Source organism: Pleurodeles waltl, chromosome 3_1, assembly GCF_031143425.1.
Source record: "Pleurodeles waltl isolate 20211129_DDA chromosome 3_1, aPleWal1.hap1.20221129, whole genome shotgun sequence".
NCBI lineage: Eukaryota > Metazoa > Chordata > Amphibia > Caudata > Salamandridae > Pleurodeles > Pleurodeles waltl.
In genome coordinates, this window is record NC_090440.1 from 641,658,000 (window position 1) to 641,672,676 (window position 14,677).

Below are 14,677 nucleotides of genomic sequence, written 5' to 3' on the forward strand. Positions count from 1 at the left end.
TGATTTGTGACCGCAAAAGCGGTCGCAAATCAACTCGCAGTTACCATCCACTTGAAGTGGATGGTAACTCATTCGCAAACAGGAAGGGGTCCCCATGGGACCCCTTCCCCTTTGTGAATGCAAACAAAAATATTTTTTTTGCCTACTCTGAAAAAAAACGAAACAAAAAGGTTTCGGTATTTTTTCTATTTGCAGCTCGTTTTCCTTTAAGGGGTTGGTTTCCTTTAAGGAAAACGGCCTGCAAAAAGAAAAAAAAAACTGCCTTATTCAAAAGCAGTCACGGACATGGTGGTCTGCTGTCTCCAGCAGACCACCATCCCCGTGAGTGCCTAGACTCGCAATGGGGTCGCAAACTGCGACCCACCTCATAAATATTCATGAGGTGGGTCTTTGCAACCCCATAGCGAGTCGCAGAAGGTGTCTGAGACACCATTCTGCATACCAGTTTGCGAGTTGCAAATTGCGAGTCGGAAGGACTAGCAATTTGCAAGTCGCAAAATGGTCGGTACCTACATCTGGCCCTTATTGTGGAACCCATGTTGCTATGACTCAGAAAATACTTTGTCTCAACGTTTGGGAATCGCTGAAATGACATTTTAGAAATTGGGAACTTCTTTCCTTAATCACACCTACATTTTAATGGATTCGTTTTTTCATCATGAATTAATATGTAATATGGTCCTATGTTCTGGTGTATTTGACACAAATGTATTTTTTCACCTCATGAATATATTTCCTAACCACTTTCTCATCACGTGCCTCGAAGTCTCAGACCACGTACACCGCTATGGCATAGCTACCATAAAACTATAGGCCTCATGCCCCTGATAGGCTAATGAGAAGTGCTACTTTGTAGAGGGGCCGTGGAAAGCAGTAAACACCCCGCCGAGGTGTCCAGGCACACATTGAACTCAGGAATCCATTTGGTTTCCCTGCACAACGCCATGACCATGCACAGCAGTGGCAGTGCATAGTTGATGTGAAACCTCATTGGAATGGAGAAGTATAATGACATTGGTGCCCAGAAGGTATGCTCCCCTCTGTGTTTTTTGTTTAGCATCCTCCCTCTTATAATATCCTTTAGGCACCCCATTAGTGAACCACAGAGCTTGTGTGTATCCCAAACAACAAATATTAGGGTAATGCACAATGTTATCTTGCAAGTTACGATATTGGGTTCCCTCTACCTCACAGGTGTGGCTAAAGTATCACTGAACATATGTTGATCGGTATGTACTCACTACTCCCCACTCTTCCGACAAATTCTTTGTAAAAAAATACTTTTGAAACATTAAAAATCCAGTAATTGACAAGGAGTTCTTTTTGCATTTGCTCAATGTAGTTAGAGCAGTTAATTAGGTTGAGGGTGTGCCAGCAACAAATATATTGACAGAAATACTTTTATATACAGATCGAAGATGAACTGTCAGAAATTATTGAAAAGGGTGTAACTGTATGCCTCAACCTGTTCGGGACATTGGATGTTTCATGTTAAAAGTCTTAATTATATGAATCAAGTGAATATTTATATGTGTAATATGTTGAACACCTATTTATGTAATCTTGCGAGCTTAAGGTAAATGTTTTTGAGTAAAGTCTTTGTGATGTTGATTATCTATGATTTAAGAGGTGAATTTTTTCCTTTTATTTATTTTTTGTCAATTGGAAAATTAAAAAAAAATACGAGAAAGCATCTCCAGTCGCAATGATTGAAACATGATGGCGTTTAGTGTGCACAGTAATATTGAAAGTGTCTATGGAAAGAAATGAAAGGCATATTTAGTACTGGCTCAGAGTTATTATAAGGCAGCTTGAATTGTTCATCATACCTTTGGTTGATTTGTTGTTTCTAGCATTCCCACTGGTTACATTTAACCTACAGACACTGGGCACATGTAATGCCACTTTTCTAGGGCCTTACAAGGAAATTAAGCATGCTACTCGTGTATCTACCATATTTTAAGGAGGGAGCATAAACAATGTATTCACTAATTAACAGTGGTAAAGTGCACAGAGTCTTGATATCAATTAAAAAGAATTCAGCAAAAAAATGAAGGAGCACGGCAAAAAATGTGGGGGTGGGGTGATCCTGCAGAGAGGGCCAGGTCCAAGAAGCTGATCTGTCAAAATTAAATCAAACTAGTCACTCATGTTGTTTTCTATTCCCTATTCCATGTCAACCAGGTATGTTCAGCTCATATTATCCCACGGTTTGCTTCTCCCCCTATTTTTGGCCACCCCAAACACTTTCATGAAGCATGCTATAATTGGCGTTCAACAAATTTGTGAGATTTCATTGTATTCACCCTTTTGGGAAATATATGAATTTTTTTAAAGAGATACTTCAAAACATTTTAAAACTTTCAAGCGAATGCAAAACACTGAAGATATATGCAGTCCTTTACATAATAAAAGCAGGAACAAATAGAATCATACCTTATAATAAACCCTTGGGTTGACGTCCATATGGCAGACTGCAAAGGGACCATGAGGTTCAATGAGCTGGCTACACCAGTACTCAGCATATTGCTCTGCAAAGGGAAAGGAATTGTGTTTTATTGTTACAAACAGTACGTGGAATCATGCAGATTATAGGCCTGATTTAGATTCTGGTGTAGGGGAATACTCCCTCACATACGTCAGGGATATCCTATCTGCCATATTACGATCCCATTAGAGCCTATGGGGATCATAATACGGCGGACGGGATATCCATCACCTTTGTGACAGAGTAACCCCTCCACTGATATCTAAATTAGGCCCTATAAGTACCTTACTTGTTTTGGTTAGGGTTTATGTGTGCTTTCTGGAAAAACCAAACCCTTAATAAAGTCAGAACTTAGATGGAACTACTTGATACTGTTGCAGTACTGGAAATAAAGTTTATATCCTATTTGGTTCTTGAAGCGGAAATATGTTCAAGGGGAACACATTGGATGGAAGGCTTCAGCAAAACGTATTTATAAGCATTGACAAAGCCAATAGGTCTCACGTATGCAAGAGCTATTGACTTTGTCCATGTGTTTTAGCTATGTTGTACATCAGTGTTGCTGCTGTTCAGCATGGCTAAAAGTTAGTGGCATAGAGGAGAGTGGCATGGAATGTCCTAGAGTGGAATGGCGAAGAGTAGAGTGTTGTAGAGTGAAGTGGCAGAGCATTTTGTGCACTGTAGTAGCATATTGTGGAGACGGGGAGAGTGGCATACACTGAAGTGGCAATGAGTAGAGTGGACTGGTGTAGAGTGTATTGGTGTAGGATGTTGCAGAGCATAGTGGCATAGAGTAAAGTGGCATTGAATTCAGTAACGTGCAATGTAGCGTCATAGAAAGCAGTGCGTAGATTAGAGTTGTGTATAGTACAGTGCAGTGATGCAGAGTGCAGTAGTGCAGATACAGTGGTGCAGAGTAGAGTGGTGCCTAGTGGAGTGGTGCAGGGTACAGTGGCACAGAGTAGAGTGGCATAGAGTAGAATAGAGTATAGTGGCATAGAATGCAGTGACATAGAATGCAGTGGATGAGAGTGGTGCAGAGTGGAGTGGTGTAGAGTTGAGAAATGCAGAAGGCAGTGGTGCAAATTAGATTGCAGTGGCGTAGAGTGAAGGGTATAGTTGAGTGTCGTAGAGTGGTGAGGAGTAGAGTAGCATGGAGTGGAGCAAAGTAGAGTATAGTGCTGTAGAGTGCAGTGGCATAGAGTGCATTGCTGTAGAGTGGGGAAGCATAGAGTGGAGAAGTGCAGAGTAGAGTGGCATGGACTTTAGTGACCGAGAGTGTAGTGTTGCAGAGTACACTGTCAGAATGCAGTGGTGTAGAGTGGAGTAGAAAGACATAAAGAGCAGTGTTGTAGAGTACAGTGATGCAAAGTAGAGTTCAGTGGCATAGAGTGCAATGACATGAAGTGCAGGTGACCTAGAGTGCATTGGCGCAGAGTGTAGTGGTTAAGAGTAGAGTGGCATAGAGTGTAGTGACATAAAGTGGAGTGGTGCAGAGTGAAGTAGAATGGCATAGAGTGAAGTGCCAAAGCGTAGATTGTTTCAAACTAGGGTGAAGTAGCATAGAGCGGAGTTCTACAGAATAGAGTGCAGTTGCATAGTGTGGCATGGAATGTGTTGTAACAGAGTCAAGTAGTTTAGAGTTCAGTGGCATAGAGTGCAGAGGTGCAGAGTAGATTAGATTGGCGTACAGTGAATTGGTGTAGAGTGCAGGGGCATAGAGTTCTGTGACACAGAGTAAAGAGCATTCGCACAGAGTGTACTGGCATAGAGTGCAGTGGCAAATGGTGCAGTGTTGCAGAGCGGCGTAGAGTACAGTGGCATAGAGTGGAGTTGTACAGAGTAAATTGGTTTGGCCTAGACTGGGGTGGTGTAAGGTGCAGTGGTGAAGAGTGCAGTAGTGTAGAGTAGAGTGGTGAAGAGTCCAGAAGTGTAGAGTAGAGTGGTGAAGAGTGCATGGACACAGAGTAAAGTGGTACAGAGTACACTAGCGACGTATTATGGATTGGCCTACAATGTAGTGGCATAGAGTGGAGTGGTGCAGAGTGCAGGGGCTTGGAGTGGTGTAAGGTGGAGTGGTGCAGAGTAGAGTGCAGTGGTGATGAGTGGTGCAGGGTACAGTGGAGGGACAGAGAGTGGCGAATGCATGGTGTGGTAGCACACACTGCCATTACAAACAACACATTTTCAATTGAAATGACTATTGCATTTGAACAGACACACAGTTGTACTAAAAAAACTGAGTACAAAGACGAAAATGTGTGGACATTGCTTCACCTAGTGCAATGATTTGTTTCAATCATATTAAAATATTTGTTTCCAACACACTTCAGAAAGGTAATTGATGGCTTTAAGATTATGACATGTGGGATTGGCTCTCTCATTTTCCTTAATGCTGATGTAGTCTTTGTTTATTTGACTAACCCTAGATAGTCACTGCCCAGAGTCTTTGATTTAGTAGACTAGTTTGGGGAGAAAGATGGCCTTACAGTTAAGTGGAATAAAACTGAAATACTTCTGATGAGACCCTTGAACCAATCTTAAATAGAAGGTACTGACTTCTGCTAGACTCTAGAGTCATTCTATTAGTATTTCAGCAGTGGTTTGACTAAGTAATGGTGGTCTTGAAATGTTTTACTCTTTTTCTTTGTAAACATCTTATTGGTGTTTGTGAGAACAAAATAGGCATTTCCCAGTAAAGTGATGCAGCATGCAAAGGAGAAATGCAGGCCACAGGCACCATTGGCTAAATATGTTCACAGGGAGCACAACAGGCCAATCTATATAAATGGCAGCTGTTAGAAATTGGGTTTCCAGTTGGCAGAGGTATATATCCTGTCCAAGGAAGAACCACAGTCCGAGTCAGGGTAACTCAAAAGTACCCTAGGTTAACCTGTGCTCACCCTCTGGTAGCTTGGCACAGAGCAGGTAGGCTTAACTTAAGGAGCAATGTATAAACTATTTGTGAAACTCTTAAAAGAATAAAACAGTGAAAACACCACAAAAAGATACCACACAAGACCACAATGACTAGAAATCCAATAAGTAGAAGTTGAGATATGAATTTTTAAAGATTAAAATGCAATGTAGTGCTTAAAAGCAGAAATAGCCAACCGGGGATATCTGATTTGCACTAGACTGGAGTAAATCCAAAAGTTTAGGCTGACCACGATGGCGCATGTTTCAGATACAGTCCTTGGTAAGTTCAACTGAAGTTTTACCTTCTCGAGAATTGGGCCAAGAGTCCCGTTCATGGAGAAGAAGTTCATCAGGCGCGATATGCTGGTGGTGGTTCGTGGGCACAAAGAGTCAGCTGGACGTCACAGAAGGACCAGCTGAATCCTCGCAGTCACGAGTGGTGATATTTGCCTTACAAAGAGATGAATTGTGTTGTCTCATGCTGACTCTTAGAGCACTCGGGGTGGTACCCATGTGAGCTGACATGTTTGCAGTAGTGAAGTACACAAAAGATTGCTTTCAGGAGTGTAAAAACCACTTCCAATGGCCCATTACATGAGAGGTGTTTCTTGGGGGAGAGATGTTTGAAGACGGGTCCAGGAGCTGTAACAGGTGAATTGGAAGTCTTTTGTGTCCCTGTGACTCCAGAAAAGAGGAAGTAAGCCTGCAAGTCCTCAGAGTAACTTTGGTTCTGAAATGTAGAGATGCAGGGCTAGGCCTTTTCACTCACAGGCAAGAGAGCAGCAGGTCAGCTCGGCACAGCAAGAGTCCAACAGAGTAGCCACTCAGTAGAGTGGCAATCCCTGTAGCAGCACAGCAGTCCTTCTTCCTGGTAGAGTATCCACAGGTCCAGAAGTGTATCCACAGGTCCAGAAGTGTACTGGGGTGGTGGTGTCAGAGGCCCAGTACTTATACCCAGTAGTGTCTTTGAAGTGGGTGACACTTCAAAGATAGGTCTTTCAAGTGCACAGAGGTCCTCACGTCCTACCCTGGCTCCAGACTCACTACAGGGGGTTATGTAGTCCTTTGTGTGGGACAGTACACAGCCCATACAGATGTAAGTGCCAGCTCCTCCCTCTCATCCTGCCCACGATAACTCGTCAGACTGTGAATGGCCCATCAGTCATACCTAAGCTCCATTTGTGTCTGGCTGCCTTGAGAGAATGCACAAGCACAGCTGTCACCCCACTCCAGATGTGTATAGTAGACAGGCACTAGGCACCAAATGGCTAAAGTAAGAAAATGCAAACTTTCTAAAAGTGACATTTTAAGAATTACAGTTGAAAATCTGACTTCATCATAAGTTGTGATTTTAAAATGAGAGTCCAGAGACACCAAACTTGACAAACCTATGTCTTCCAGATTGGGAATCCAAATGTTATCCTATGGGCAAGATAGGCCCTGCTGCAGTGAAAAACAACTTTGGAAGTTGTTCATTACCAGGCAGTGGGAAAGCAAAGGCCCCCACAGCCCCTGAGGTGCAGGGGGCCCACGAGCTTCCGGGGCACCATCAGCACAGCACCCTGGCCTGAGAGCTCCTGAGTGAGTCCGGGGGAGGCTCCTTGATGTCTTTTGCAGAGAGGGCCCTCAAGTTTTGTTACATACATGTCGTATAACTTAAATGTGCATGTCCGTGGTTGTCCAGGGCCTACCTTAGGGGGGCCTTATATGTATAAAAATGGAAGGCTTATGCCTGGCAAAAGGATGACACAATCAGTGGTGCAGGCCCACAAGTAACATTTTAATTACATGCACTGGGCACATGTAGTGCACTTTAAAAGTGATTTAAAGTTAAAATTAAACATGCCAATTGAGGTTCAGAAAATGTTGCAATGTTTAGGGGGGAGAGAACAAGCACTTTAGCACCAGTTGCCAGTGGTAAAGTGCACATAGTCCTCAACCCAGCAAAAACAAGGTCAGAAAATGGAGGGAGGGGAGAGTAATCACCCAAAGCACCAAATACTCTCTCTCTGTACATTAGGTACTTGTTTGTCAACTCCCCCTTTCCACCCTAGCCAAATACAGAAGGATGAACTGTCCCAGCGAGTCTATCTGAAAGTGAAATCAGCCAAAATAGGTTGCCTCCGTGTCCCTTCATATCTTAGTAGGTCCCAACGATGATCATATCTTATATAGGCTAATTATAGGGGGCCTACCATCAAAGTAAATGATCGAGCAGCTTCCAAAGAGGGGCCCTGACTGAGCAGACCTTGGCTCAGGGGCTGAACTAGTGGTCTCCTCATCTCTTCAAAGTTTGACCCTTGAAGATTGCTAGCAAACACTCCATTGCCAGAGTAGCTCACAGTCTCTGGTGCCACTGTATGAGTGGAGGGCAATCTGTTTTTTTCCAGTGGTGTGGTGTGGTTAATTTAGCGACTTCAAGGCACTGAAGTAACACATGCCCTACCTCTTTAGATTGTTGTTTCAAATTGGTTGTTTGAAGACAAGGAGCATCACTTCTGGCATTGAGGATATCGGCTAAAGGTTAGGACACTGTGGAGTAATTTTGTTAAACTCTTCCAGAATGGCTTGAGAGCTGAATATTCCCACTACATATGGAGTGCTTCACTTAGAGCCCCACCCCCCAACATCAGAAGGAAGCATTCTCATACATGCTGTGTCATTTATGGGGGGTCTAGTGCACTCAAAGCCATGCTCTTTAATGAATTTCAAGCCCAAAGGAGGAAATGGAAGAAGATTGCATTTCCTTTTGCAATGTATCCAATCTTTTCTGTGTCATTTGGATTTCCAGCTTGCAATGCCAGTCTCTATTGTGTCACCAAGCTTAAGGGGCGTTGAGCATCAAAGAAGCTTGTATTGCGTTGATATGGTGTCCCTTGTGCTGATTAATTTAGGGAATTGCTTTTAGGTTGAGCCTAGATAGCACTTGCACTGTCTGGAAGACCTATTGTTACCTTTTTTTGAGCTTGAACTCCGCCTACCTTTTTTCATTTGTTCTCTTTGCTTGTCTTTTATCAACCCTTGGTTGTTAATGGGTAATTTGTCTTTCTGGTCCCTCTTTTAGTAATTTGTTCACTCCCCTGGAGCAGGTCCCCATTATTTGTAGGCTTCTTAGTTTTTTTAGGTTTGAGGACGCAAGAGCTCTGGCCTGTTGTAAGCTCTCTGTGGGCTTTTAACCACGCCCACTCTTGCTATCTATTCGATCAGCAATAATTGAGTGCCTTGCATGACTACCCGTTTACTTCTATTGTTTGAGTTCCTACTGTAAAAAACTTAAAAGCAACTGGTAGTTACTTGTCATTGTTTGTTTTGTTTTTCAGTCGCGCTCCTGGAGCTTTCAAGTTGTATACATCGAGCAGTCCCACTGTATAAAACTTGAAATTGCCTTGAGCGCTACTGAAAAACAAAACAAACAATGACAATTAACTGGTAGTTACTTTTTTATATTTGCAGGGGGAGTTTTATATAGCTCAAAAAACCTGACGTTATTAGAGCGCTTTATATAAGCACAAGTCACATTACAAAGCTTCATATTGATTTCTTGGTAGGCACTGGAATGATAATTATTTGCCCAAAAGCACAGGAAGTTGAGCTGATCACAAGTGTCAAACCTAATTCACCAGTGTTTGCTTTGACCCCAGCCGTACCAACATTGCCATGTTCATGGTTTGTTAAAAACATTGTTTTTACATTAGTGTATTTATGTGCTTCCTTTCTTTTATGGGATTTTTTGGATTGTTTTTGGTCTAGTCTGCCCTTCCTTATTGCCCTTTCAGAGGCATTAATCATATGCTTTATTTATTACGCAATATTTATTTTGTGTTTATGGACTTTTTGAAACCTGGTTTTGCTGTTGTGAATAAAAGTGCATTCACGATTTTAACTAAAATGATAGCTGATCACTAAGTGCAGTGGGGAAGGAACAGAGCTACTTTATGCATCTACTGTAACAATGCCACCTCAAACACTAAGACACACACGTTGTAAGCATTGCATCAAGGGAAACTGAAAATGGTGCAGAAATTTCAAAGTTCGCAATGCTTGCTGAATATAATGATAACTTTCTCACTTATGCTATTCTTTTTTCTATATGGGATTGGCTCGGTCCTAAGACCTATTGGGCTTTCAGAGGTATTATTCCTTTGATAATTTTTTGGATTGTGCACTGATTTTCTGGCCCTGTTCAGACACAACATTTTGGTTCAATTTTATTTGCAGGGAGTTTTATATAGGGCAAACTCAACTCTAAGAGATTGGATTGCTTTATATAGGTAAAATTTACATTACACAACTACACATACATTTTTGGTAGGCACAAGTATATAAAGAATTTTGTCCAAAAGTACAGGATGTGGAGATGATGCTGGGACTCAAACCTGGTTCACCAATTCCAAAGTCGGCAGCTCTGGCCGTTACACCATATACATATGATTACAAGGCAAAGGAAACGATTTGATGTATTGTTTCATTACCATTCAAGTGGCTTCATTACCAAACGTTCCGGCCTTACTCAACAATTGGTTTATATTTACTGGCATCTGGTCATTCAAAAGCAGCAGTTTATTATTCCCAACCTTACTGGCCTTTCTCAGCCGGCTGTATATAACCTCTGGTTTCTTACTTATGATTTTATTTTATTTTGTATGTGATTAGATTTGCAATTGAATTAACATTACCACATCTGGTTAGTTTCAGGTGTTCCTGTTAACCTTCTATGTCCCCCACTTTTCCCAGTACAAATTTCCTTAACCAAGACTCTGAGAGGTGCTCTTAATCACCATGTCACACTCCCAGCAGAGCACCAGCCAAGTACACATTAATTTCTCCTGATTAGTATACGTCCACTGAGATGCAGGTAGTATTTCTTCCGCCCCCTCCCATTCTCCTTGCGCTCTTTGCCAAGGCATGCATTTTTGCTGTTTTCCTTGGCTCATATCAACATGGCACCTGCTGCTATGAAGCTTTCACACCTATCTATTCCCCATGTCACAAAATTTCACCTCACAAATACACTACACACCACACAACTCCACCCCACACAATTCCATTACTAACAATTCCCATGCAAACCACATAATTCCAATTCCAAACTATATACATCCACTCCACACCAAAACATAGATAAAAGACATTGTCATTTACAATGTCAATAGGGAACATCTGGAACAACAACTCTGGAACAACGACTACCTTGTTAACACAAGCAGAACCATGCTTGCGTTAAAAATGACTTCCTTTTTCTCTGCCTTAACCACGCATGTGCTCAACAATTCACATGCGTGGTTAAGGAAAAGAAATGGGAGAGTGCATCAGGAGATGATACTTTTTAGGGGTGGGAGTGGATTAAGTTCTTGGGGTGGGGGAGGTTGGGGTAGTTTTTTTTTTAGGGGCCGGGTGGGGGGCATCAGGGTAGTTCTGGTTTTTAGAGGTGGGGGATTGGGTAGTTCTGTTTTTAGGGGTGGAGTGGGGGGTCAGGGTAACTTTGTTTTAAGGGAATGGGCTCGGAGTACTTTTGTTTTTGGGGGTGGGGGATCAGGGTAGTTTGTTTTTTGGGGGTGGGAGGGTTGGGGTAGTTTGTTTTTTGGGGTGGGGATATCGGGTAGTTAGGTTTTTGGGGTGGGGGTGGGGGGATCAGGTAGTTTCATTTTTGGGGGTGGGAGGTTGGGTAGTTAGTGTTTTTGGGGACTGGGGTAGTTTGGTTTTTAGGGGTGCTGGGTCGGGGTAGATTAGTTTTTGGGGGTGGGGGGGTTGGGGTAGTTTGGTTTTTGGGGTCGGGGGATTGGGGTAGTTTGGTTTTTGGGGGTGAGGGTAGGGGTAGTTAGGTGCAGATTTATGGAAAGTGGCGCTGCACTGAGTGCAGCTTCACTTTCTCTGCACCCCTTAGCATCCCCCTATCGCCACCATGTGTGCACCAAATTTAAAATACAGCACACAATGGCGCAGGGTAGAGGGGCAATAGTGCTATTATTTTTGATGCAATTGATGTACTCTTCAGGAGTAGCGCCAAAATATTTTTTGGGTGGTGGGTCAGGGTAGATTGGTTTTTGGGGGTGGGCGATCAGGGTAGTTAGTGTTTTGGGGGGTGGGTGGATCAGGGTAGTTTGGTTTTTGGGGGTGGGGTATCGGGGTAATTTTGTTCTTAAGGGCGAAGTGGGCGGTTGGTTGTTTTTAGGGTCGGGAAAGGGTTTAGGGCTCAGTGTTGGTGGGAGGTGTCCAGGGTAGTTTTGTTTTAGGGGTGGGGACCGGGGTAGTTTTAGTATTAGCGGTGGGGTACTTCTGGGCCTTAGGACAGGTGGGGGGTTGCATGCTAGAACCATGCATGCTGGTCCCACACATGCCTTTACTAGGCATGTTCTTACAACAAAAAATCATTGTAAAGGCATGTGTAGTAAAGCCATTTGTGGTAAAAACATGGTCAGAACAACAACAGCGTTGTTCAAGCATGCATGGTTCCATCATACATTCCAATACCAATAGCTCTAACTCTCTCACATGACATACCGGTTATATTGCAAATGCTTGTTTCTTTAGCAGTCATATTAATGAATAGAAATATTTTGGAATTTTTATGATTTCCTTCAATTTGCTGGAAATCCCAGTTAGTCTGCAATTGTTTTCAAAATGATGCATTTTTTTTGTAAAACCGGCCCAGTGTTGAAAAAGCAAACTCTACCCTTACAGCATCCTCGGAAACCCGCGATGCCTTGTCCAGCTAGTGTGGTAGTACGTTGTTTGTTGCAGGTACTTAAATCCTCTGCGATCACCTAGATAAGTTAGAACTGCCGATCCACTAAACTCCGATCTTTCTTTGGCAGGTATATAAATCAATGGAAATATTTTGACCCTTGTTTAATTGCCTGGAAACTGATGAAACTACAAGTAATTCTGCAATTGTTTTCAAACTGATGCATGTTTTGCCCAACCATCCCCGTGTTGCAAAAGCGACCTCTTCCCTGTCAGTAGCCTGGGAAATTTGCGATGCCTTGTACAGTTAGGCTACCTGTGTTTAAATATTTCTTTTTCTTTTTTTGGTACAGTGCAAATAAACATGAGAGGATGGTTACAGGACTGAAATGATGTATTTCTAGAAAACCGGCCCCTTGGTGCAAAAGCAGAGCCCAACCTTTCAGCTTCAAGGGGAAATGTTTGGATACATTTTGTGAAATGCGTAGAACACGTTGTTTGTTGCAGGTATATTAGCCCTCTGCTGTATCTTAAATGAGCTATAATAGCCAGTAGAGGAAACTCTTATCTCTCTTTAGCAGGAACGTATTTTGGCACTTTATAATGGTCTTGAAATTGCTAGAAATACCAGTTACTCCGCATTTGTTTTTAAAATGATCCACTTTTACAAAACAGACCCACGCTGTAAAAGCAGCCCCCTTATTTCCAGTTTCCCGGGAAAACTCACAATGACACTATCATAACCTAAAATTTCACCTGACGCCCAAATAGAGGGATAATAATTACAGTTCTGTATGTTTTATGTCTTTTTATTTAATGCAGTGGTTTGTGTTTGGCTGTGTTCTGTGATTTGCTTACTACAACTATTTCACAATACACACTACGCCACCCACCAACCTAGCTTATAATTACATATTCAGGTATGCACATCTTTACACCTTTACCTTTTACTGCTAATGCTAAACAATAACAACAAAAAAAGACAAAAATAGCAAACCTGCATTCACATCCAAAAGAGGAGACCAATTGGCTCTGCCAATGCTTGTTCAAATTTGGGTTGGAAATTGAGTGGCTCCCGTCAGCTGTGTGGTTGAGTGAGCCAATGTGGTATTTGGGTATAGTGTAGTCATTCAGTTTTGTGAATCCCTTATTAGGTCACATATTGCTGTAACATCTTTGACGTGCGGGTATCATATGTGTCCACAATCATTTTGCAACCATCTTCTCTTCTTCTGAGGAAGGCATTGCCCTAGAGTGCGGGTGTGAACATTGGATAATATTGGACAAGGGTATGGGGGAGATGTGAGCTGCATATGCATGTCAATCCCACGTCTTTAATATTGTGGCTACTGGGGTACTAATGTAAACATTTGGGGCTCTGTGTTGTTTTTCCGGCCACATTAGGTCCCATAGGGACTTATGCATGGTCCATTGCCGCCAGTTTTTCTCAGAGAGCATAGTGGACGAGTCCACTATGACCTGCAGTTGTGCGGCTGCATGATAATGTGAAATGCTTGGTTTTGCCAGGCCCCACATCCCTCTCAAGTGTATCATAAACTTCTGCAGAAGCCTTGGTGCTCTGTCCCTCCAGATAAATGTCATTCGTTTTTGTTGGAGTATCTCACCATATTGAAGGAGCCTGAAAAATGTATAGCAGGAGTGACAGTATGTTTATTTTAAAAGTGTTGATGCATCCAGACCATGAAAGCATCAGATTTCCCCACGTATGGAGGTCTTTAGGGATGGCAATGACCAGAGGAGGATAGATGGCAACACAGAAGTCCCTAGAGTGCTGGTGAGGTGGATTCCCAAGTATTTGATTGAGGATTTAGCCCACCAGAATTGAAGGCGAGTAGACCGTCTTTCTACCTCTTCTGTTGCTAGGGTCAGATTGAGTAATTCAGATTTATCGTAGCTGATGCCAGATACCATCTCATAGGCCTCTAGGAAGTTCACCACTCCCAAGATCCCAGTTAGAAGGAATACTGAGATCAAGGCATCTGGTGCTCCCAATGTCAGGAGGATGTCATTGGTGTACGGGCATATTTTAAATTCTTGCAGTTCAAATTTGATTCCTGTTACTGTGTCTCTCTGTCGAAGTAGGCATGCCAATGGTTCTCTGACTAGGGCAAAAAGGAGTAGTGACAAGGGACATTAGCTGGAATGGCTGTGATAGATATCCATTCAAAGTGATATCTGCCGAGTTGGTATGATTGGAAAATATTAACAAGAGGAATATGGGTCTCAGTGCCATTTTATGAAGATTGAGCCTTAGGAATGTCCAATCCACCCTGTCAGTAGCCTTATCTGTATCCAGTGACAATAGTATCACCTGGATGTGTTTTAGAGAGACCTTATTTAGTAGAGGGATGGCTGTTTGTAAGTTGTCATGGGCCTGGCATCCCTGAATGAAACCACTTTGATTGGGGTGTATCATGGTATGGAGTGCCTCATTCAGGCAAGTCACCAGGATCTTCATGTAGATCTTGCCATTGATATTCAATGGGGCTATCAGCTGATATGAGGCACAATGCTTACTATTTTTATTAGGTTTCAGAAAGACTGTAACCAATGCCTCCCCCATTG

At 42.6% G+C, this 14,677-nt stretch overlaps 1 protein-coding gene across 1 annotated transcript in view; it reads right to left on the bottom strand.

Moving 5' to 3' along the window:
* LOC138284407 (mucin-2-like) overlaps positions 1-14,677 on the bottom strand; it is a 1,933,778-nt gene that overhangs the window by 1,312,435 nt on the left and 606,666 nt on the right. Inside the window, exon 15 of the mRNA XM_069223144.1 lies at positions 2,437-2,531. Coding sequence (XP_069079245.1) covers positions 2,437-2,531 — 95 coding nt within the window. The remainder of the gene's footprint in view (positions 1-2,436; positions 2,532-14,677) is intronic.